The 23,290-nt window shown below is 43.5% G+C and overlaps 1 protein-coding gene across 1 annotated transcript in view; it reads right to left on the bottom strand.

The window, feature by feature from the left end:
- Window positions 1–22,107, bottom strand: part of LOC135888650 (putative DBH-like monooxygenase protein 2) — a 33,141-nt gene extending 11,034 nt beyond the window's left edge. Inside the window, exons 1-8 of the mRNA XM_065416425.1 lie at window positions 21,826–22,107; window positions 16,456–16,602; window positions 13,975–14,136; window positions 8,230–8,313; window positions 6,736–6,906; window positions 4,921–5,023; window positions 3,852–4,018; window positions 2,994–3,085 (exon numbers count right to left, since the gene is read on the bottom strand). Of these exons, the coding sequence (XP_065272497.1) occupies window positions 2,994–3,085; window positions 3,852–4,018; window positions 4,921–5,023; window positions 6,736–6,906; window positions 8,230–8,313; window positions 13,975–14,136; window positions 16,456–16,602; window positions 21,826–22,107 (1,208 nt within the window). The remainder of the gene's footprint in view (window positions 1–2,993; window positions 3,086–3,851; window positions 4,019–4,920; window positions 5,024–6,735; window positions 6,907–8,229; window positions 8,314–13,974; window positions 14,137–16,455; window positions 16,603–21,825) is intronic.
- Window positions 22,108–23,290: the final 1,183 nt, after the last annotated feature.

The raw sequence follows: 23,290 nt of genomic DNA on the forward strand, positions 1-23,290 counted from the left end.
TGGCCCGTATGATCTGCGTCCCATCATGGCCATGGTTCAGCTCTGTAAGGGTCTTTACAAGGTTTACCAGTTCCCGCAACATAGCACGGTCCTGAGCAGCCTGGTCCATGAGCAGGCGATTAGTCTCTTGCTGCAGCCATACTGCCTCCTGTTGGGCTGTTGCCTGGACACGGGTAGCCTCCTGCTGGGCAGCCATGGCTTGTATCAGTGCCCGCACTACGTCATCCATTGTGGTAAAAAAAATAAATAACCCCTCTCCTTTTTTTTTTTTTTAAAAAATCACCCTCCTTCTTCCGCCGCGCTGTGCACACCAAAATCCCACCGACACCAGTTGTGACAAAGTTCTTCCTCTATCTTGGTGGGTCCTGCGCTTTTTGGTGGATTTTCTTGCCTCAGAAATTCACCATGTGGGTTGGGGAACAGCCCAGAGACCTTCACCTCTGGTAGAACCCACAGTCCAGGTCAATTGGGAGGTTTGGGGGGAACCCAGTCCCACCCTCTACTCCGGGTTCCAGCCCAGGGCCCTGTGGACTGCAGCTGTCTAAAGTGCATCCTGGAACAGCTGTGCGACAGCTACAACTCCCTGGGCTACTTCCCCATGGCCTCCTCCCAACACCTTCTTTAGCCTCACCGCAGGACCTTCCTCCTGATGTCTGTTAATGCTTATACTCCTTAGTCCTCTAGCAGCACGTCCTCTCACTCCCAGCTCCTTACACACTACCTCACTACCTGGAGTGAGAGCCTTTTTATACCAGGTGTCCTGATTAGCCAGTCTATCCTAACTGGTTCCAGCAAGTTCCTGCTTGTTCTGGAACTGCCCCTGTTACCTTACCCAGGGAAAAGGGATCTACTTAATCTGGGACTAATATATCTGCCTTCTATCACTCTTCTGTAGCCATCTGGCCTGACCCTGTCACAATATATATATATGGGGGCGGGGGGGGGGGGAAGCAGGGGTAATAAAGATATGTGTTCGTTGTAAATGAACTTAAATATGTAAGACTTAAATAATATCTAAGAGCTCCTGTCAGCCAGGAGCTCTTAGATATTATTTAAGTCTTACATATTCCTCCTGTGGAAGATTGGCCCTATGAAGCGGGGTGCAGCCACTTATCACTTTAAACTGTAAGGCAATATAGTTTGGAGTGCTCTTTAACTTGTTATAAGGGATCTGTGTTTTAGATTACTATTTTGTCAGGGATTATTGGTTGCATCAATAAAAGGTGCCTTGTTTTGGAAAAAGAATACTGCTTGTGTCAGTCATTTATCGGAAGGTTGTATCTGTGTCCTCCAGGTATTTCTTTAGCCACCCTGGCGACCAATACCCAATGAGAACAGATTGGTATGGTTATAACAGCCGGGCCATTCTCGGGGTATCCTGAAATCTGTTTTGGGGGTAACACCATGACAAACCACACTGCTCAGGCAGAGGGGAGACAGCATTGCATCATGGAAGATGTAGTCCAGCCATGGAGCCCAGCCCGTAGGAGAGAATGGGGTCATCAGGCACCTCAACAACAGCTCCCATGTGGCAATATGCCATACTAGAGAAATACAATTTATGTTGAATTCACTTGAAATGAAATTTTTGGCTCAGTTCAACTGAAATATTTAGATTCATGTTGAACCCACTTAAAGCATTCAGTTTAGTTTTCCTGATGAAAAATCAACAAATTTTCCATGGAGAATTCCTGACTAACTCTACTGTTCCTGTAAGACTTTCAGTCTAGAAGGGGGGATGCCCACCAAGACTAAAACATCCCTATATTCACAGGTCTGTCTGATGACCTCTGAACCCAGCCTGCAGGTCAGCTACAGTGCCAATGCAGGGAAAATCTCAATCTCTGGTAGTCCATTTGGATACAATTTGAACATGCCTCCTAACAAAAACTCTGAATCTTTATTGGATCCATCTGTCACTAGTTACAACCCATCCTCTCTCTTTCTCTCTCTCTCTCTCTTCTCCCTTGGGTGAAATTCACCTGAGGCAGATACCCACACAAGGCTTACACACCACTTAAATACTCAAAACAGGGCTTAAATTGTACTTCTGTGGTGCATAGATCTTGTGCTGGTCCTCTGCATATGGGAAATCTCACTCTTTCCAAATTAAGGATCTTAGTGAAATGTCTGTGAAATGTCAAGGTAGCCTCAAGAGCCAAGAAGGCCTTTGCTTGAGAATTTCTCCCCATGGGTCCCTTAGATGCTCAGTTTCTTTCACATTACTCTGGGTTGTTACACCAGGTTCTGAGTAAAACACTTTGGACCGGAGATAGGTCTGTGCTTTAGATTTTGGAGCTGACCTGAAGCAGAATGTCCCCAGGCATTAAGCAGGTTTGGATCTGGGATTTTGGTTCAAGGTCCAGCTCTATTTTTGATACCACTACAACAGAAGGATTGATGTTTACCCACCCCTGTTATGGAGGCTGCCTAGAGTTTAATGCTTAATGCTCAATTCACAGTCTCAGGCACAAGCCCACATTGGTAGACTGGTGATGGTGTGGCCCTGCGTTTCCCCATAATGATTTCTGAGGATGCACCCCTAGAGGGATTCAGCAGGTACTCCCCTCTCTGGCCAACCAGCTCTGCTGGCTGTCCAGTGGTGCAGGGCCATACCAGACAGCTCCTTCCCTTGGGCTGACTAGCTCAGGAGAATACAGGGACTGCATTTGCAGCTGGCTCTTACAGAAAAGAGAGGGAAGGCTCCTTATACCCTCCCCTGCCCTAGTGCACCTGTGCAAGGGTCCAGCTCAAATTCTCCCTCAGGATCTTGCTGTCCATTGAGTTGAGTCTGATCCCCGAGGACTTAGTTCTCTGCATTGCAATTCAGAAAATGTTGGACTCCCAGCCATAGTCTCTCACCATGACAGGTACATGGGGTCTAGTCCAAGAAGATTATTCCTTCCATTATACCCCAGAAAGGTTCCCCTGTCCCCTGGATTAGATTGAACCCCAGGCATGACGAGCTGAAGTGGGAATTCACTTTTTTTTACCGGTACTGAACAACTTTCAGTCCTCTCCCAGCCAGATGAGTGTGCAGCAAGAAGCCAAACACCTTCAGATCTGGCACAGGTGTCCCATTCATCTGCAGATCAAAGGAAAGAGGGTTAGAGAATGGCTGTCTGGTCCTGCCAGTGCAGCCCAGGGCTGGCTATTGGGGTCTGTGATGTCCATAGGCTTCAGTTCTCTTCTGTAAATGTCAAGGCTAATTTTAGCTCTCAGTTTTAAAAAGGAAGCTTCTAGCCTATTTCCTTGCAGAGGTCACCTTGGGTTGACAGTTTGTCTTCCTGAAAACTGCAGGTTGTTTGCAGTCCCTGCTGGGCCACCTAGAATTAGTTGCTTGAGTCTGGGATACCTGAAGCTGGATATCCCTTGATTTTTTTGGGGGGGATGGGGGGTGGAGGGAGGCTACACATGAATTTTCAGCACTGTGTGTTCCACTGATGACCTGAGGGCTGCCACCAGCTCTCTCTGGACCACCAGCTGGTGACTGGCAGAGAGCTATCACTGCTGATGAACACCCAGGGTTGGGTACTCTAAACACCTCTGGCACAAACTCTCTCTGGGATCCTGGAGAAGTCATTACATCTATCTTTCACCTTCTCTTCTATGGGGATAATATTGACTTGTGCATTGGACCTGAAACCTTCAGTTAATGATCCTCTTTCCTTATCTGCAGCATCGCCTGCTGCTCCATTCCTACTGCTTCTTCTGAATAATCACGCTGAGCCATACGGTAGTTTTTTAAAATGGAGACTAGGGTGACATCTGCACTTAATTAATTTCAGGCATGACCTGAGCAGGATGTGAACCTAGGGGGAAAGGGGAATTATTGGCTTCCCAGAACTTACCTCATTGAATTGACTGCTTTTGCAGAGTCCATAGGATTTGTAGGCATCTGCTCCAGGGGGAATGAAATGGACAGGGAAGGTGAACACCCCTGTTTGTAGCACCCCCGTGTCATATGGCCGCAGGTCCGGGGTGCAGTAGAGTCGTATCCCTGAGTTGTCAATTAATCCTATAAAAACACACTGACTCTCTCAACAACTTCTCCAGTAGACCTTCTTGCTCTTATGCTCTCCCAACTTCTCATGCCCCCTGAGAGCCTCCTGGCTGAACCCCTGTCTCTCCCATCATTCACACTGTCTGTCCTCAGCCCTCCCATATTTCTCTAAGCATCCTCATGTTCCTCATATACCCCCAGCCTTGTCCTAGCCACACATTCCTTAACTCCCTTATACAGCTCTATGCTTCCTGCACCACAACTCTACTCTGGTATTGCCTTTCTCTCACCAACACTCCAATACTTCCAGATCTTCTATGTAGCCCTTGATCTCCCTGACCTGGTAATACTGCCCCAGCACCTCCATATGAGGAAGCACTGGTTAGTGGTTAAAACATGGGGCTGTAAGTCAGCAAATGGGGCTGTGAGTCTGTTCCCAGCTCTGGTGCTGAATTGCAGTGTTGTGGTCTCAAGTAGGTCACTTAAAATCTGTGCTTCAGTTTCCCCTTCTGTAAAATGGGGATAATAATTAATGCTGATTTACCTTTGATGGTTGTTGTGAGGCCTAAGTCACTAATATTTATAAAGCATTTTTGAGTGATACGGTCAGCACTATACACATGCAAAATAGTGTTGTTATGAGCCTCTCACATACCCCTGGCTCCCTCCTGATCCTCTGATAAGCATGTGAGACTATTCATTTGCTTAAAGTTAGGCCTATGCTTAATGCCTTTGTGAACTGGGGACCTTAACAGGTTCCTCTTGCTGTCATGGAACTTGTGCTATTTAAGACCAGAGGTCATTTCATTTGGAAGCTGGTTTCTAGTGTGTATGTAAGAGAAAAAAACATGAGAATGACAATTATGAGCCCCTTTTCATGGCCGTTTCTTGCCAGATACCCATCCATCTTTACCCACCTGGTATCAAGTCAAAATTGCTGTAGTGGATTTCCAGCCGGATGTATTGAGGATCCATAGGTGTACCTATGGAGATTGCAGCTTCATTTGGGAACTGGTAGGACTGAAGGGAGGGGAAAGAAGAAGAACGTTTACAATTCAGGAATCATTTCTCATCTCTTCTCAGCTGTTTCCTTCCCTGCAGAGAGCTGGAAATTTGCAGAGAGGTCCTGATATTCATGTGTCAATAACTACTGGTATGTACTAGAACTGGATGGGAATGGGAATGAGAATGGGAATTTCTACTCTGCGTGAAATTCTGAATACGAATGAAAGACTGAAATTCTTAAGTCTCCCATGAAATGAAAATTCAGGAAGAAAAAGATTTGGGACTCTTGAAATGTTTTGTTTTTACTTTATCATTTCAATTCATTTAAAGGTCTACACAGATGCTCATTTTATACTATCTACAATATTAAGTAAAATATATACATATTAAATTATAAAATAATAAAACTAATATTTAATATAAAAATGGCAATGAAATATATCAAAACATTTCAACTACAGATGGTCAAAATTTTTCAACAGAATAGATTTCTAGTAAAAAAGCAGTTTCACTGAAAAAAAATATTTCACAGGAATGTGTGGATTTTAACAAAATGTTTGATGGGAAAAAATGGAAAGATTTCATCTTGACAATAAAACAGTTTGATTAAATTTGTTTCAAATGTTATATTATATTAAATATTAGTTTTAATATTATTTTATGTCTATCCCATAGTATAGTTAATGTTATGTTTGTGTATTATATATTGAGTTTGTAATATAATATAATATAATATAATATAATATAATATCTAAACAAAATACTGCACATCAAAAGCATAAAATGGAAATAAAACACTCTGATGATCCTGAGATGACAATTTTTAGATTTTTGCTTTTCTGGGAAATTTTGAAATTTATTTTTATTTGGAACATTTTTGCTTTCCAAAGGTTGGAATTTCCCATGGAATGGAAATTCTGACTCCCAACTACTTCTACTTTTATCACTGTCTAAACAAAATATTTTGACATTTTCCTGTAAAAATTTAGACAAAATTGACAAATTCCAGCATATGATTAAAAAAGAACCTCTAGTTTTCAACAGAAAGCTGTTCCATTGAAAACTTTCAACTAACTCTACTATGAACAAATGGCATTTTGAGTGTGGCTTTTCCATGTGTGCCAGATCTGCTGACTTTGCCAATTAAAATGTTTTTACTTCTATTCTGTGATTTACCTAACCACTCTCCTACCTTCCAACCATAGAAATACAGATGTTCCATGAAAGGCAAAGTGATTATCACAGGGTGGATGCTGAGAACATCTTTGCAGCACCAGACACTAGGAATCATTCACCCAGAGCTGCATCTAGTATTGACTTTCCCACATGAGTCAACAGGATTTTACTTTTTATTGTATTATGTTGAAAAGGAAAGAACATCAGAGAGGATTACATAGAAGCCAATAAAATAATAGCTTTTTAATGTGGCATATAATTAACCTGTGGAACTCCGTGACTCAGGATATTATTACTTAGTGTCCATAAAGGATTTGCCATATGTATGAATAAGAATAACACACAGAGTGACAGCAGCTAGTATAAAAATTATGAGGGCCATCAATCCCCATGCTTCAATGGTTAAACTGAGCACTTTCTGGGGAGGGTCAGGAAGAAATTCTCCAGTGAGACAGTACTGCAGAATTAGATGCATTACAGGACTAGTCTGACCAAAGGGTATCATCAGTCATAACAAGAGGTAGGTCATGTGATGAACCATTCATACTCACCCCTCCTCCAACGGCCCAGCCTACAACCACCTGGGAGCACAGGGCAAAATCTGGATCGGCCCCATAACAATCGCTGATGCCTGTGGGTAACACACTGCCATTGCTACAGGCATAGACCAGAATGTGATGAGCCATCGATCTGTTTTGGTGAGTTGTTATTATGGGCTCAAACTGTAACCAAGAGAAAGATTTGAGGAAAGTTATCCTGAACCCTGAAAACCTGTCTCCAGGTTACTAAAAGGAGTAGTCAATAGAGACCTGGACAGAGGGACATGGGTCTGACGGTCTCCAGAAAGGGAAAGCAGCTTGTGTCTTGGGCACATTCACCCTTCTCCATAGTTTACTATTGTACTGTCTGAGTGCACTGATGTGGGGTGGATATCTTCCCCTGAAGCATCTGGCCATTGCGAGGGACAAGACTAGATGGGCCATTGACCTGGTATACCTGGAGGAGGTGGTGGTGGTGGTAGTGGTGGTGGTGGGGGAGTTCAGCCTAGAGAGATCATTACTTTACTCTGAAACTCTGCACCAAATGGATGATTGAAGATATTGAAACCCTGTTGTCTGTACCCTTCTCCATCCCGCATCTGATGCTCAGTCAAACAGCTTGATGAACATGAGGAATTTAACCAGATTTCCTTGAGGGTTCAGCCAGACATGATTTACTGGCAAAAGCCCAGTCATGCAAGGTGCTGGGTGCCTTTAACTTCCACTTACTTCCATGAAAGCAGCAGGGATTCAGCACCTCTTTGCTGGCTCTTAACACTTTGCAGAATCAGGACCATAGATTGTTGTGTAGCTATATCAGAGCTGTCAAAAAGTATTCACATTTTCTGTTTTGTGGAGTTGCATAGGCAGATCTTCACCTTTTAATACCACACCATTTCTTCCCCTCTGAAATTTTCTTTTATATGATTTCAATGAAGTGTTTATTTTTATATTAGAAAAAATGCAAAAATATGAATATTTGCATGCCCTTAATTGGAAAGTCATCTTCACTTGAAAAATGAGCTGGACTTCGAAATGGGCTGTGGTGTTTGGCTTTTTTAAATTATGTGTATTGTACCTTAATGAAAGTTGCATTGCAAAAATGGTTAGTTTTCCATTTTAAACAAATATCTCTAGTAATTTCCAAGGGCAAGAGCAAAAGTCTTTGCACCTTTTATAAACTTAGAATATCCTGGAGTCCTGAGTACTGTCCACTAACAAAGAGACACAGACCAATAAAATGAATCAAGTTAATCCATGGAGTCAGCCCATTGAAGTTGGTAGGATTTATACTAGGGATTGATTTGGTCTGTTGCATCCAAAGACTCTCAGAGTTATACAAGATGCTCCCAAGGACACAGACAGAAAGACAGGGTGCTTCAAGAGAGACAGATGTAGACACCAGATGTTCCCACCCAAGGACACTGAAAGGCAGACAGGATACTCTCAATTAACATAGACTAACAGGATGCTCCAAAAGACAGACAGTCAGACTTGTCGGGTTACCTTGTAGATGTGGTGCTTCTGCTTAAGGATGGGCAGTGGGATAAAGGTACAGGCATATGTGGTTTCATCAGCTGGGATGGGGAACTGGGAAAAAAAAAAAAGCAGAGAAAACTAAACTTGCCAGGGCACGAGCAGCAGCCCAGGCAGGATGCAAGTGTGAATGGAGAGGCAAAATGGAGGAAGAAAATGGAGAATCAGATTGATAGCTGGGCCCATGTCCCCACATTCTTTAGCACTGTCCCATTTCATCAGGAGACTGGCAAGAAATACATTTGTTTTTGGCAGCAATAAGTGGGCTGGTATCAAAGAAATAGTGAAGGCTTTAACGATTTTTTTCCAGTGAAAGAATGAAACAATTGCCAGTGAATTTTCAACAAATCCTTTTTCTTCCACATTTCCCCCCTCCCCCACCACCCCTACATATAATTTGGAATGACATTTTCCATATCAAAATCTAAGTGTGGGAACTCTCCATCATGCTCCATCATGCTCTGTCTCAGTCATATTTTGCCAATTGCCTGAGGTCACAAACCCAGACCAGAGAGGAATGGATATCATCATGTTCTCTATAACCGATCCCACTCCCTCTGGTATATCAGTAGCAGTGTTGTTTCTCAAAGCCAGTCATGCATAGTGTGGTGCACTGCTGCTGAATGCTCAGGCTCACCCAGTGTGCAGCAGTGGACGTGTCATATGTGGTTTCTCCACTGGTCCACCTGTCCATGATCAATGCACCCTCCCCTGTCACAGCTCCAAGGGCTCTTTCTGCATGCTACAGACATGGCACAGATTGGGATCTGCAACAGGCTTCATCAGCTGGAGGAAGCCCTCCCCTTCCATGTGGGAGCAGGTAAGTAAAGCTAGTTGAAACCTGACATATCCATTCCAGGGGAAATTCTGACATTTTAAAAAGTTTTAATTATGAATCAGAACAAAAACTTGACATTTTGAAATTTCCATGGGAAGGAAATTCTGAAAATTTTCATTTAGAAAAAAATCAAGGTATTTCCATTCAATTTTCTCTAAATGAAATGGAGCAGCAGGCTGCTTCAACTCTGGGGGATTCCCTGGACTGCCCCTTTCTCCAGAGAAGACCTCAGGCTGCCCCCAACTCTTGGGGAATCTCTGGATTGCCCCCAACTCAGTTTTGCTCCCTCACAGTGCTTTGGCTTTCTTGGCCATGATGACACTGGAGCTGAGAGTTTCCTTGTGGCACTGCTGCTCAGCCTTCTGGCCAGTGGCTACATTTGCTGCTCCTCAGATACGGTGCATAATGTTGGATAGGCTCCCCTCCCCACAGCCAAGATGCTACCCCACATTTCTGCAGTTTTACAAACCTAAGATCAATGCCTAGTCGAAGGCTAAACCTGCTCCTACAGAGCTGAGTAATTGTGCAGGTGTCACCATTAGAGTTTAGAGGAAAATACTACTACACTGCACCCTGATGCCAGCTGGTTAGCAGGGGGTGCTGTATCGTGTGATATTGCTGCTTGCATTGGCAGATGCTGTCTAGGTGGAGCACTAAAGAGGTGACCGGTCCCTTTCCCTCCCCCCACTTTGCTTCAATAGTGGTAGCCTCTACTTTTCCCCACCAGGTGCCAAGCCTCCTTATTTTGCAGCTGCGCTGAACAATGTCAGTGGTGTACCACAGTGAGTTGGTCCTTTTTGGCTACTTCTTCCACCTGCCCTAGAGCACCTCAGAGACAGACCCTCACACTCCTCCCTTACCTTCTGCCTAATGTGCACTGAGCTAGCCTGATCAGAGTCATCATCTGTCACTTTGTAAACCATGCCAGGATGATTAATCAGCAGAGGAACTACTCTGAATCCCCCTGCTCCTCCATCACTGGTAATAGCCAGGTAAGAGCCTGCACCACATCATCTGTATTTAGCACATTTGGCATCCCTGCCTGACATCCTTTTCCTCTAGATCACTATGTTCAAAAATATTTGGTTGTTTACTTGAAGTAGGTCAGTGTGATCAGCTTCTACTTGTAGAATCTGTGGGTTTAAGACAGGGGGTGCTATGTTTGTGGTGATGTCTATTTTAATGGGACCCCAGCTCTTTGTGTGGATGCTAAATGTGTTCCATCCTCCTCCAGTGCTCTCATGATCCCTTGTTCCTTGCACACAAGTGCTGCTGTGTCACCAGTAATGGCAGTTCAGTAATGAATGTGAGACATTGTTTTTGTTAGTACAGGAGGGAGCACACAGTGTGTGCTGTGTTTTCCAGAGCTCTAGCAGAGCCATGATATAGGGGCTATTCCTGAGTTCCCAGCGCAGCTCTTCTCCATGAGGAACATGCAGTTTCCAGTAACAGGCAACAGTAAACTGGGAGCAGTAAATACACTTGTTATATTTTGACTGTGTGTTTCCATGAGACACTATAGTTGTTATAGGCCGGGCAGGTAACCCTATCTATTAAGGTCGCCTAACATTTCCCATTGTAAGGCTCATTTTCTGTTGCTTATAACTTTGTGAAACTTTAACTGTTTGGGCTGAAATTTCCCATGCTGGATGTCTGACTCAGCCTGAACATATATATATTTTAAATTCACCCAAAAGAGTTCCAACATTTCTGAGAAAGAAGCTAGGGAAAATACATTGTTTTGCCCATGTTTTGAAAAAAAAAGGTTTTTTAGGCCTTTTCTTTGAGAAGCCGTAGGTCCTCCATGCTCTGGAGAAGAGGCTTGAAATTTGGCATAGGCTAGCCTTTGTGTCAGGAATGTGGCCTTTTGCCACCCCCCCACCATGAAAACCTGCCCAAATGTGGCCAAGTTATGTAAGCCTTTGACAAATTGCAGTTTTGCACATGCTCAGTAGAGACTGATTTTGGAAGCTAAAATCTCCAAGTGTCCATCCTTACTGAACGTGCTCCATCCCCTCACAGCTCCTCGTGCTGACCATTCCCACAGAGCATGCTCCCACCAGCCCAGGGCTACAGGGGCAAAGCTGGCTTTCCCTGTAAATGCTGTTCCCAGGAAGAGTGATGCCACATACTGAAACTGAGAACTGGAAGCCTGTGCTCTCAGTGACCATTCTGCTGGAGCCCAGGCAGCATGAAGGAGGAGACTACCTGATTCAAATGCAGAGGGGACAAGAGTTGGACTGCAGGTGGTGGGTGGGAGGGAAGGAAGGAAACAGATTGGGACAAGAAACCTGGTGAGACTGAGACTGGAGGGGGAGAAAAACTGTAATTGGGTGTTGGAGAGGGGCGACTGAGATGGCTGTGAACAGAGATTGGGACTGGGAGCTGAGGGCAGGAACTGGGCTGGCTGGGCAAAGAGACTCAGAAAAAGGGGGAAATGCTGGTGGGACTGGTTGGTCAAGGAAACGGGGACTGGAAGCCAGTGGGGAGGTGGGCAAAGGGAATCTGGGACTGGTTGAGTGGAAAGGCTGGAACTGGGAGCCTGTATAGGGGGACTGGGAGATGATGAAAGAAATAGGGGAAGAGGGTTGGCTAGGAACCAGCTGGCTGGTAGGGACACTGAGATTGGACAAGGATCTGGAGAGACTGGGACTGGCCGGAAAAGGAGAATGGCACTAGGAACCAGTAACATCGATGGAATGGGGAAAGACAGAGAGGTCTGATAATGAGCTGGGGTGCATTGGGATTGGCAGAGACAGATCAGATGAGCAGCTGTAATGAGCGAATTGGGCCTGAATGGACAAGAACACTGGGATTGGATGTGGGAAGGGAGAGAGACTGGGAGCTGGAGATTGGGACTCAGAAAATGAGCCTGTGGTGGGGAGACTTGGACTTTCTGGGAAGGAGATTGAGACTGGAATGAGAAGTCTGAGGAGTAGAGACTGGGTAGGTACACAGAATGGGACTCAGCCAAGGAGCTAGGGGTAGGAAAGAGACAGGACTGGGATGGGGGAGATGGAGCAGAAAATATCAAGCTTTTGAAATACAGGCAGAAGATGCTGTGCCCACTGCAGCACACTCCTCCAGAGCCTGCAGTGGAACCAGTATTCCTGAGTCTCACTACTCCTCTACTATCAGCAAATATCTGTGAAACCCAGTGGCAAAGTATCCCATCCCCATCTCGTGCTCAGAGGATGACAATCTACTGCTGTTGTCAGTTACTTTATTAACTCCAGTGGAAGAGGTCAGGTCAGGTCAGGTTGCCACATGTTGGAGTTTCTGTTTTTTCAGTTTGCTTTATTAAGAACATAGGCAATCACACACACACAAATATATCCAAAGAACATTAAAGTCAACATTGTAAAGTCAAACACCCAAATGTTAGGAAGTGCCAGAATTAAGGCTACCTATGAAACCTTAATTCAGCTCCCTTGTGAATATGTTTTATGATGCAGTCTTTCTTCCATGATCACATGCTACTTTATTCCACAGGACCCCTGCCTCATTCAGTGCACAAGATAGACCTGCCCTAGGGATTAATCAGGGTTGTGTATTAAAGGTGGCTGTTGTGTTTTGGATCTTTGCCTCGTTTGTTGCAGAAACTGGAAGGTGTGTAGTGAAAGAGGCAGAAAGAGAAAGGATGGCCTCATGGTTAAGGGAGGTGAAGAACTGGATGCCCTGGACTCAAGAATTGGCTTCTATTCCTGCCTCTTCCACAGCGTTCCGGTGTGATGCTGGGCAGGTCACTTAAACCAAACTTTTCACAGATGGCCTCTAATTGTTTCTCATTTTATAGGTACCCAATTTGAGACCCTGGGGTCTGATTTGAAGAAGTGCTTAGTGCTCACAGCTGCAACTGAAGTCAATGGGAGCTGTGCTTGAACATATAAAGTGCTATATAATGCTACATAGTTGGAAAAAATCAGATCCTAAGCATCTAAAATTGGACACCCAAACTTAGTGAATACTGTTAAACTTAATCTCTCCGTCTCTCAGTTCCCCATTTGTAAAAAGGAGATAATATTACCCCACAACCTTATAGGGGTGCTGAAAAGATAAATTAATTAATGTTTGTGAAGCACTCCAGTACTATAGTGATGAGCACCATAGGAAAGCCTACAAGGAAATTAATAATTCTATATTCAGAGCCAGCTTTTAAAAGTGTGCAGTAAATAAAGCCTGAGGCCACTCATTGAGTGATGAGGAGAATAGCTGCTCATTCAATGAGCACCCTCTGTCCAGTGCGCTGAATGCAGCAGAGTCCTGTGAAAAAAAAATTGTATGTGACCATGGAATTAAAGATTGTTTCATAATGCATACACACAAGGGGACAAACTAAGGTGCTACAGATAACCTTAATTCTGGCATTTCCTAACTTTTCAATGTTTGTCTTTGCAACCTTAATAATGTTCTTTTAACATAGTTTTTGTGTGTAACGTATATACATGATAGAACAGCCAAACAGCACAACAGTGTGTTTTATTTTTCAAATAAAAGTCAAGTCAAGGGAACATTCCTGAGAGCTGAATAATCACTTTTGTTTGTGTGTAATTTTCTTTTGGTAACAACAGAAATTTAAACTGGTCCCAGCCTATATAATTGGCCTGAAAAGGAAGAGGTAATATCCCCAAATATTTCCCTAATATGGAACGCAGCCTAGCCCTTCCTCAAAACAAACCCATCCTCTTCCACTTTACTGCTGAATCTCTCTGCCCAGTCACACATTCATCAAGATAGCCGTGTCCATCCATCCATCCATCCATCCATCCATCCATCCATCCATCCATATTGGCCACCATCAGTTCTACTGAAAAGAATGTCAGGGAGTGGGGATTCTTGTGTCCAGAGGATAGGCAGTGTTGTGGTCAGATACTCACATCATTTAGCTTCAGGTCATAGGTGAAGAATATTTTGGGGTCATTCAATTCAGTTGGGCTTATGACCCTCATCAAAAAGAGAGATTTGAGGAATCTTTGGCTTTTGGAGAATTGGACTGTGTCGTCAGTGCCAAAAGCAGAAATCAGGCGTGCGGTGTCACCCTGTAAGGAGAGAAATTTACTGCAAAATCCTCCTCATGACATCACAGCTTCCACATACCTGCATATACACTCTCATTCACAGACATACACACACACACTCACAGTACACATGCTGAAACATACTATGCACATTCCACACATCAAAACACCCCACACCTATTACACCCCTACAATGAGACATACATTAAAATGCACTACACACATTACACACTAAAACACACACCCCTCACATCACTGATATGCACACACACTACATGCCTCCCACACACAGGTCACTCCTACACAAGAAAACACAGCAAACATGTGCACAGTGCAACAACACAAAACACTTCTGTACAAAGGCTCATGATCATTTTCCATAAGGCAAAGCTGATAGGAAAACCCTTCAAAAAACATCATCCAAACACATTCCACAATCATATTACACACTGCACCACAATATTCACATACACACATGTACAATGTTTAAGGACCTGGTGAGTGAAAGAGAATAGGTTGGAGATCAAGAGGAAAGGTGTAAGGATTTGAATGAGGCCAGAATTTTCAGAAATGGTCACTAGTTTTGGGTACTTACATTTTTGTGTGTGCCCACAAGTTGAGACACCTTGTCTGATTTTCAGGTACTGAGGTTTGTGACTATCAATGCCAACTGACAAAGGGTTCACTCTTCTATAACAGCAATTCTTAACAGGCCTGACAAACTCACTACACCAAACACACTGCTTTTAATTTATCTTAAATAGTGTCTTGTAAGGTATCGAAAGCTGATATCAAGCTGGGCATTAATATCATTGTGAAATGTATGCACTGATGATATTTTAAAAGTTATGTACACATCCTGGAATTATGTTTTAAATTGTGTAACTTGGCAGAACTGACAAACAGGTTTCTTCTAGAGGGAGATAAGATGTTTGTCTCTTTGTCCAATGTAAATTAAGCATTATAAGCCAAATCTGCATGTGGCATAAGCAGGGGGATGGGAAGACACCTGAGACTAAACCAAAGGAGGTTGTGCTTGTCTCTGGGCAGCAGAGCCAACACTAGTCTGCACAGAGACAGTGATGCCTGTGGAGACCTGGAAGGCAGTGCTTGTGGGATCAGAGGCTGTTGGTTTCACAGAGCTGAGCGACAGTAGACGCAGACAACACTGCCTCACTCTAAGGGCAGGTAGTGGTGAAATACCTCACAGCTCTGGGTACCCCTGGGGAGCATCACAAGATCCATGAGAGCTAAAGTCTGACACTGAAGGCCAAATTTTCAAAATTGCTGCACGTGTTAGTGAATGTGGGAAAATGTCTATTTGTGTGCCTGTTCTGTGAGTGCACTTAGTGCAACTTCAAATGTAATCTTGGTAACTGAGCACTGATGACCAGCCATGTATCTAAGTGGTCATTTGTACATGCAGTTACATGCAGAATGATGACAAATGTGTTCCCAATTTAGATCCACAAACATACACATTTGTGTAATTAGAGTTCTGGTAATCTGTCCATTAATGTACCAGTGACAAAGCAGATCTTTTGAAAATAGGGCTTCTAGGTACTATAATACTAATTAAGAATAATAATATCACTAACTCATATTGTCATTTTTAGGTTGATCAGACTTTTTAATTGTAATTTTGCTATCAATCTGAAACCCCTGCACAGCATTTCAATTAAAAAAGAGCCGGGGTGAGACTTTCCAAAACACTTTGCATTGTGCCTATGCTGTTCCCATTGAAACAATGGATTTAATGGGAACTGAGTTATGCAAATGATGAGCACAACTGAAAGCCCCATCTTATGTCTTTAACAGCTCGTATCATACACTGCACTCAAGTGATGGTTCTATATATGTGATGTTCATTGACTCGTAAAATTTATCTTCTTTATTAAAGAGGCAGATCCATGATCTATGAAAGAGGGATAGATAGAAAGAGGCCGACAGAAAAAGAGAAGTAGGAAAGGATGAGGTGAAGGGTCAAGAGTGCAAAAAGAGACTTTAAAAGCTCTGCCTAAGTTTAGTTGCATTTCCCAGAAGCCAGAGGTTGTATTCAAGCCTCAGAATGTTTTGAGGCTCACATCTCCCCAGTCCTGAACACTGTCCACACAGAGGTCTATACTAAAAGGGAACTACTAATCCTATCAACACATTCTACATCATCATAAACTGTTGCAATACACTCTTATTTTTAGACTGTATACTTCCTGTTCCTCTACTGTTATAAGAGAAGTTCCCTGTTTAAGGTCTCCGGTATACATCAGAGTACAAGGGGGGAGGCATGTTTGTTTCACTTATATGTGGCTCCTTGTGCAGAAGGATTGTCTCCTCCATTACCGTGATATCCAGGTCATTTGGGTCACATGTCTGGAAGTAGCGTTTGAACCGCAAGGTGGTGAAAGTCTCATCCTCTGTTAGTGACAGCAGCTGGTAGTCCTGGCTCTTGTCCTCCTTGAGATTTTCCTCATCCACAGCATGCCAGTCCTGGATTGGACATGGAGAGAGATGTCAAATCAAATGAGGAAACAACACAGAGAGAAGAGAAGTAACTTCTCTTCACATCCTGAGACAGCATCTCTCTAAATAGCACTGATAGAGATTGAATAATTGTTAAAGTAACTATGACATTGAAAGGCCCCTCTGCCTTCATTGAGAGTTTCCTACAAATCAGAGAAACACAATAGTCACATTTTGTCCATTCCCTCCCTCTCTTCAATGTGACAGTAGCCCCTGGAGTCCCTGTGTACTGACACCTATATAGTGACAGAATGACCTTTGGTAATCCAGACTAGAGCTGGTCAGAAAAATTTAGATAAAACTTTTTTTCACTGAAAAGTGTCATTTAGTCAAAACCAGAATGCTTCATGGAAACATGTTGGTTTCAATGCAAATTTAATCAGGAAGGTTTTTCAGATCCAGGATACTGGGAGGAGAGGGAAAGCAGAGTTTTTCTAACCACCAAGCTATAGAGTCTCTCTCTTACACACACTTTTTCTGACCACCCCTAATCCTGACCCAGATCAGCTGAAGAACTAAAGATCAGTCTCTTACTCGTGTGTGTCACACGATCAATTTCAGAAGTAAACTAAACTGAATCTTTGGCAAAAAATGGAGCAAGTGAAGAAGTCAATAGAGCAGATGACTAAAAGAGCTGTGCACCCAGCACCTCCCATTGTAACACTTATGGGCAGATTTTCAAAAGAGATCAGCACCCAGCCTTTTAAAAATGGGCCCTGGTTATGGGTGATGAACCCTTCTGAATATTCTGCCTAGCAGACTGCTTTATCAGTACAGTCACTGTAAGAAAACCAAACACGTTTAGAATTTATACACACATCAAAGGGATTGAATGAGGTAATCAAAGGTGAGTGCTACCCTATGAGAACAGGAGAAAATGTCAGGCCAGATTTTTAAAGATATTTAGATGCTTAAAGATACAGATAAGGGCGTAGTGGGATTTTCAAAAGTGCTTAGGTGCCCAACTCACATTGATTTCAATGAGAATTAGGCTCCTAGTGCTTTCAAAAATCCTAATAGGTACCTATGTGAATCTCTAGGTGCCTAAATACCTTTAAAAATGTGGCCTGTCATGCCTAGACTTCAAAATACAAGAGCATTTTCTGTACTGCTGCAAGTCAAGGGTTTTGGCAAGTTGACTCAATACAGAAAATGCAAAATTGTACACCTTCAACTCTCCTTTTGGGAAATAGATGTTTAAGTGACTTCTCTCCAGGATTGCCTCAGGATCAGAGGGGTGCAACAAAGCATGAAATCCTACATCTGGGCAGAATCATTGAGAGAACAGTATCATTCTAGTCAGTTTCAGAAATATATCCATGTAACTTCACATCAGCTAATCAGAGACAAGATAGGACTACACCCGCCAAATACACCCTCATGGTTTGTACATATCCTGAGAAAATGGCTCTTACGTGTACTGGCACCTAGAAGGGCTAGGTGCAGAATAGGGCAGAATCATTGAGGATCTGATGATTTGGAGTAAAACCAAGGAATTGGATAATGTTCTGCAGCCTGCCACAGAAAAGGAATTTAAAGTAAACGGGAACCAAGCTGGGCTGAATGAGATTAGTCATGTAGGACAAATATGTAGTGAGAAAAAAGTTCAACCGACCCAAGGAAGATGGAGACACCTGTATAAATGAAACAACTCTAAAACAAGATTCACAGCATGTTATCACAGCCAAGCAAATTCACCCCTCATTTCTCATCATTAAGGGCTCCACACAGAATATTTCTTGAGGACAGTACAAAATGGCACTGCAATGCAGGGCCGGCTCTGGCTTTTTGGCCGCCCCAAGCAAAAAAAAAAAAAAAAAAACGGGGCGGCCAGAACGGCAAAGGGAAAAAAAAAAAACCTGTGGCGCAGCCGGAGCCAGGGTGCAGGGGGACTCCCTGTGCTGCAGATGTGCCCTGGCTAGCAGGGGGAGAGGAGGGGTGGGAGAGAGAAGGGGGGCAGCCAGGGCTTCAGTGGGGCGCTGCCGGGGCCGCCTGCTGCCTGCCGGGAGGGCTCCGCGCTGCTCCGGTCGGCTGGGAAGGAAGGACGCGGACTGCACTGCCGGGCTTGCTGCCGGGCTTGCTGTCCTCTGCGCCGCCGCCCCCTAAAGGGCGGCCAGAGCAGAACAACAACAAAACAAAACAAAACAAAACAAAAGAAAAAGCGGACGTGCCGCCCTAGGATTGGGCAGAATGCCGCCTCCTACAAGCTGCCGCCCCAAGCACCAGCTTGCTCGGCTGGTGCCTGGAGCCGGCCCTGCTGCAATGATAGACAAGAGATCCACCCCCACAATGTATACTCCTGGGTTTTGTCTAGTTTCAGACTGTTGTCCATGGATCAGTAGTGGTCTGCACAGCACTTGCTGGTGGTGCACAAACAGCTGGTGTTTTTCTTCTAATTTTTCCAGCTTCAAAATTGCATTAAATGACCTTTACACATTCATCAGCTACCTTCCTAATGCTACTTATCTGTCTAAGCAGTTGAAGAGTTATGTGATTATGAATGGGAAGGGAGGTGATCAATGTAATTGTGAATGTGACGGGAGGTGGCCCTCAATCACAACTGAGAAATGTGGTGCCATCAAGATACGCTCTGTGACCGAAATATAGTCCATACACTATGAAAGAGTTTGAGGAATTCCCCCCCCCCACACACACACCTTTGAAATGGACAAAAAACAAAATTTCCTATGACAGGAGGCCCCCTATATCCCCCTATAATATCACCACCTCACTCCCATCAACCCATCCCATTTCAAATTAACAAGCAGAACACCTTGCTTAACTATTTATGTGCTCAGAATATTTTTCTGGTACAAAGTACATTTTTTTCAATTAAGTGCACTTAATATAAGTTTCTTTGCCAAGTGGAGTCTCCTCTATCAATCATGACTGTGAAAGCATTTAAATGTGAGCACATGTCCCCAGGACAGGAGTTTATCATGGGATAAGAGGGAACATTTTTATAGGAGCCCCTTGTGAATATATTGGTACCACATCTCTGCTCCTTGGGGTGACTATCCAAACCCTAGTATCGCTTTCACTGCATTTCCTGACACCCAGCCTGACATTCTTTTTTTCTGCTCAATTTCACCTCCATTGCCTCTAATTGTAGCTTCTCAGATCCCTCTAAACCACTCCTTTACCAAGCTGGGAATCACATTACAGAGGGGAGTTTGAAAATGCCTCCTTTGTTTTCTATTCTTTGAAATTCCCCTTTGTGTTACTTTATTTACTAAGCTAAAAATGCAAAGATGAACAGTCCCAAAATGAGTTACACAAAAGCCAATAAACAAAATAAGTATTAAAAACTAAAAGTAAAATCATTCACTATAGACATTTCTTAACCCTGAGACTTATTTGGAAAAATATCTCTCACTCTTGAGAAAGACAGAGAAGAATGATTAAGAGAGAGAGGGAGAGAGAGCAATGTAAACATACACACATACTACATCTACACTAAACTACATTCCCCCCCCCTGAATGTACCTACTGTTTGTACCACTGGTTCAGCTAATAGGTGAGTGCTAAGATGGGGTGTAGATGTGTGTATTCATGTGTGCGTGTGCGTGCTTGCCTATATTCTTATAAACCTTTCTGGATCTGCCAAGACTATTGGAACCTCTTTGCCCCTCACCTGTGGTTTCCCAGCCATCAGAGGTCCCATGCGAGCCACAATCTTGAAGTTACATAAGCTAATGATTTGGGATGCCTCACTGTTAGGAGGACATCATGACACACCTTAAAAAATTAAAGCATCTCTGAATCATTTTGAAAATTCTGGTCATTGTGACCAGAGTTTCACAACCAACCAACGAAAACATGCAAAACTCATTTAGTTTCAGATTCAAACATGGAAACGAAACCAGCTGAGTAGAATAGATATATTTTGACCCTGCAAAGTTTCATCAATGTTCAGAAAAAAAAAAGCCTCTGGATAAACAGAACTATTCTGAGATTAAGCTCTTTGGTTTTCTAAGGGGCTTGGTGATAACTAAATACATGGTAATTTTTTTGCAAGTAACACCCAAGTCTTCACAGAACTCGTTGGTTTGGTTAGACTCTCATGTTCACCATACTGTACTGAGTTTGAACTGTGTTCTGTAATGGGCAAACTGGGGTGGCTTTGATTTTGCAAAACCTAATCAGCTGGGGTTTGGTTCTGCAAATTCAGAATGAGGAATGGTTTGGATATAGGTTACATTTTATCTGGCCTTTCAAGGATTGGGAGAAGTCAGAGTGGTAGGGATTTAGTGCATCTTTCGTCTGGATGGAAAAAAAGACATAGCAAAACTCAAGGCAAGTGAAACCACAGGAAGTGAAACTGACAAAACAAATGTCATTAGAATCCACATAAAATAAACCAGATGTTCTCAACCTTTCCAGACTACTGCATCCCTTGTAGGAGTCTGATTTATCTGGCATACCCGCAAGTTTCAGCTCACTTAAAAACTACTTGCTTAAAAATCAGACATAAAAATACAAAAGTGTCACAGCACACTAGTACTGAAAAATTGCTTATGTTCTAATTTTTACCATATAATTGTAAAATAAATCAATTGGAATATAAATATTGTACTTACATTTCAGTGTATAGTATTAGAGCAATATAAACAAGTCATTGTCTGTATGAAATTTTAGTTTGTGCTAACTTCGCTAGTGCTTTTTATGTAGCCTGTTGTAAAACTAAGCAAATATCTAGATGAGTTGATGTACCTCCTGGAAGACCTCTGTGTACCCCCATGGGTACACATAACCCTGGTTGAGAATCAATTAAATAAACCATACATGATTTCCCCTATCTCTAATCATAGGGGTCATTGGACTGGTGGACCAGGGACTTTCATTAGAGCATGGGCATGTTAGTAACAAGAAGCGTGCAGTGTTTTCAGGTATGTATCTAGGTGAGGGCAGGTAGCAGGTGTGTCTATATGAGCATGTATAGTGGTGAGGGATATAGGTGTGAACCTAGCTGCATGTTGACTGCATGTGTGTTGGTGCATCAGCCATGTGTTAGCAGGACTATACTGCTTCTGGAAGCATCCACTGACCTGATAGTAGATGGAACAACCCAAACTTATCTAAATCTTCCTGCTTGTGAACTCAGCCCGCATAGAATCCTGCCTTGAATGCAGTATGTGTAAAACATGACCCTCTTCAAAGGGGGAAGGAGGGGAAATGTTTTCAACTTACAGAGAAATAGATGCTGCCATTGGGGAAAACGCCCCCGATCACAATGTCAGACCCAGGCAACTCTCCATGAGGGCTGAATCCAAATGCCACCCAGCCAACAGTGCGGACCTGGAGCTCAAAGGTCATCATCTCCTTTTCATCATGGTCCCAGCGCATGAAGACCATGTTTGAGTGGTCCAGGAAAGCAGAGAAACGCAACGGGGGAGGTGAGGGCTGGCTGGAGCAGAGGCACGGGATGGACAGGAGGAAGAGAAAGCTCTTGGTCCACAGGAGGCTCATCATCTTCATCAGGATCAGGGTAGCCTGTCTCTCGTGCTGATCCCCTGGGCTGGATGCTCTGAGGTAAGGGGTCCAACTTATATGGATGTCTAGCAAGGCAGGGCCTGGTGCCAAAGAGGAAGGGCAGCAACTTGTTCTTCTACATCTGATTAAGTAGATGGCACAAAGTCAACACGTTACATAATACACCTTGGTGCCATGCCCGGGGAAGACAGGTACCAGGGACCCTATGTGCTAGTGTCACGAGATATTGAACAGCAATTTGGACCTACCTGGATGCAGGAGGGGACTCAGCATTCCCATCCAAACTGGTATTCTGAGAGCCAGCATGTTACCTCCGTTCACAAAGAGAAAGGATTTCTTTTAAGGACTCCTCTCATCAGCTCGCCCCTATCTTGGAAAGGCTGGAGTGAGCCCCAATCATTCATTAGTATCACGTAGTCATTAGCCGTGAGGGCCGTTCAGAAGCAATATGTTGGTGAATCTCAGTCCATTCCTCATGGGAGGAGAGTCTGCATCAGAAAAAGCACCATCAGTCGGGGCAGTCCCAGTGTCAGTATCAGGAAAAAGACCGTGAGCGCTGGAGACTTCATTCCCCTCATGGAATTGGGTCCATCACAAGTAATAGCCTTTGTCCAAATTATAGCACTCAGAATAGTGTACAGAATTCAATAACAATGGAAGAGGGCGAGAGAGAGAGATTAAAAAGTGCCCATGTCCTAATATTTTTAACCTATCTCCCCCACCCTGTACCTTACCCAGGAGATTTTGTCATCCATTTCTTATGTCTTGTCTTTTAGAGTGTAAGCTGTTTGGGGCAGAGACTGTCATTTACCATATGTTACCTAGGAACACAATAGATCCCCATCATCTGATGTTTTAAAATCAAGACTATCTGTCTTTCTAAAAGATACGCTGTAGCTGAACCGGAAGTCACGGGCTTCGATGCAGGCATTATTGGGTGAAATTCTCTGGCCTGTGTTATACAAGTCAAACTAGATGATCAGAATGGTTCCTTCTGGCCTAAAATCTATGATTCTATGTTTATACAGCACCAGCACAATGGGGCCCTGGTCTGATTCACCTCTAGGCACTACCACAACAATAATAATAATAGTATAAAGGCAAAAAGTTTCCCCCTGGGTTCTGAAATAATACGAAAACCGTCAATGAGACAGAGAGAAAA

The sequence above is a fragment of the Emys orbicularis genome, chromosome 1, assembly GCF_028017835.1.
Source record: "Emys orbicularis isolate rEmyOrb1 chromosome 1, rEmyOrb1.hap1, whole genome shotgun sequence".
NCBI classification, from domain to species: Eukaryota; Metazoa; Chordata; order Testudines; family Emydidae; genus Emys; species Emys orbicularis.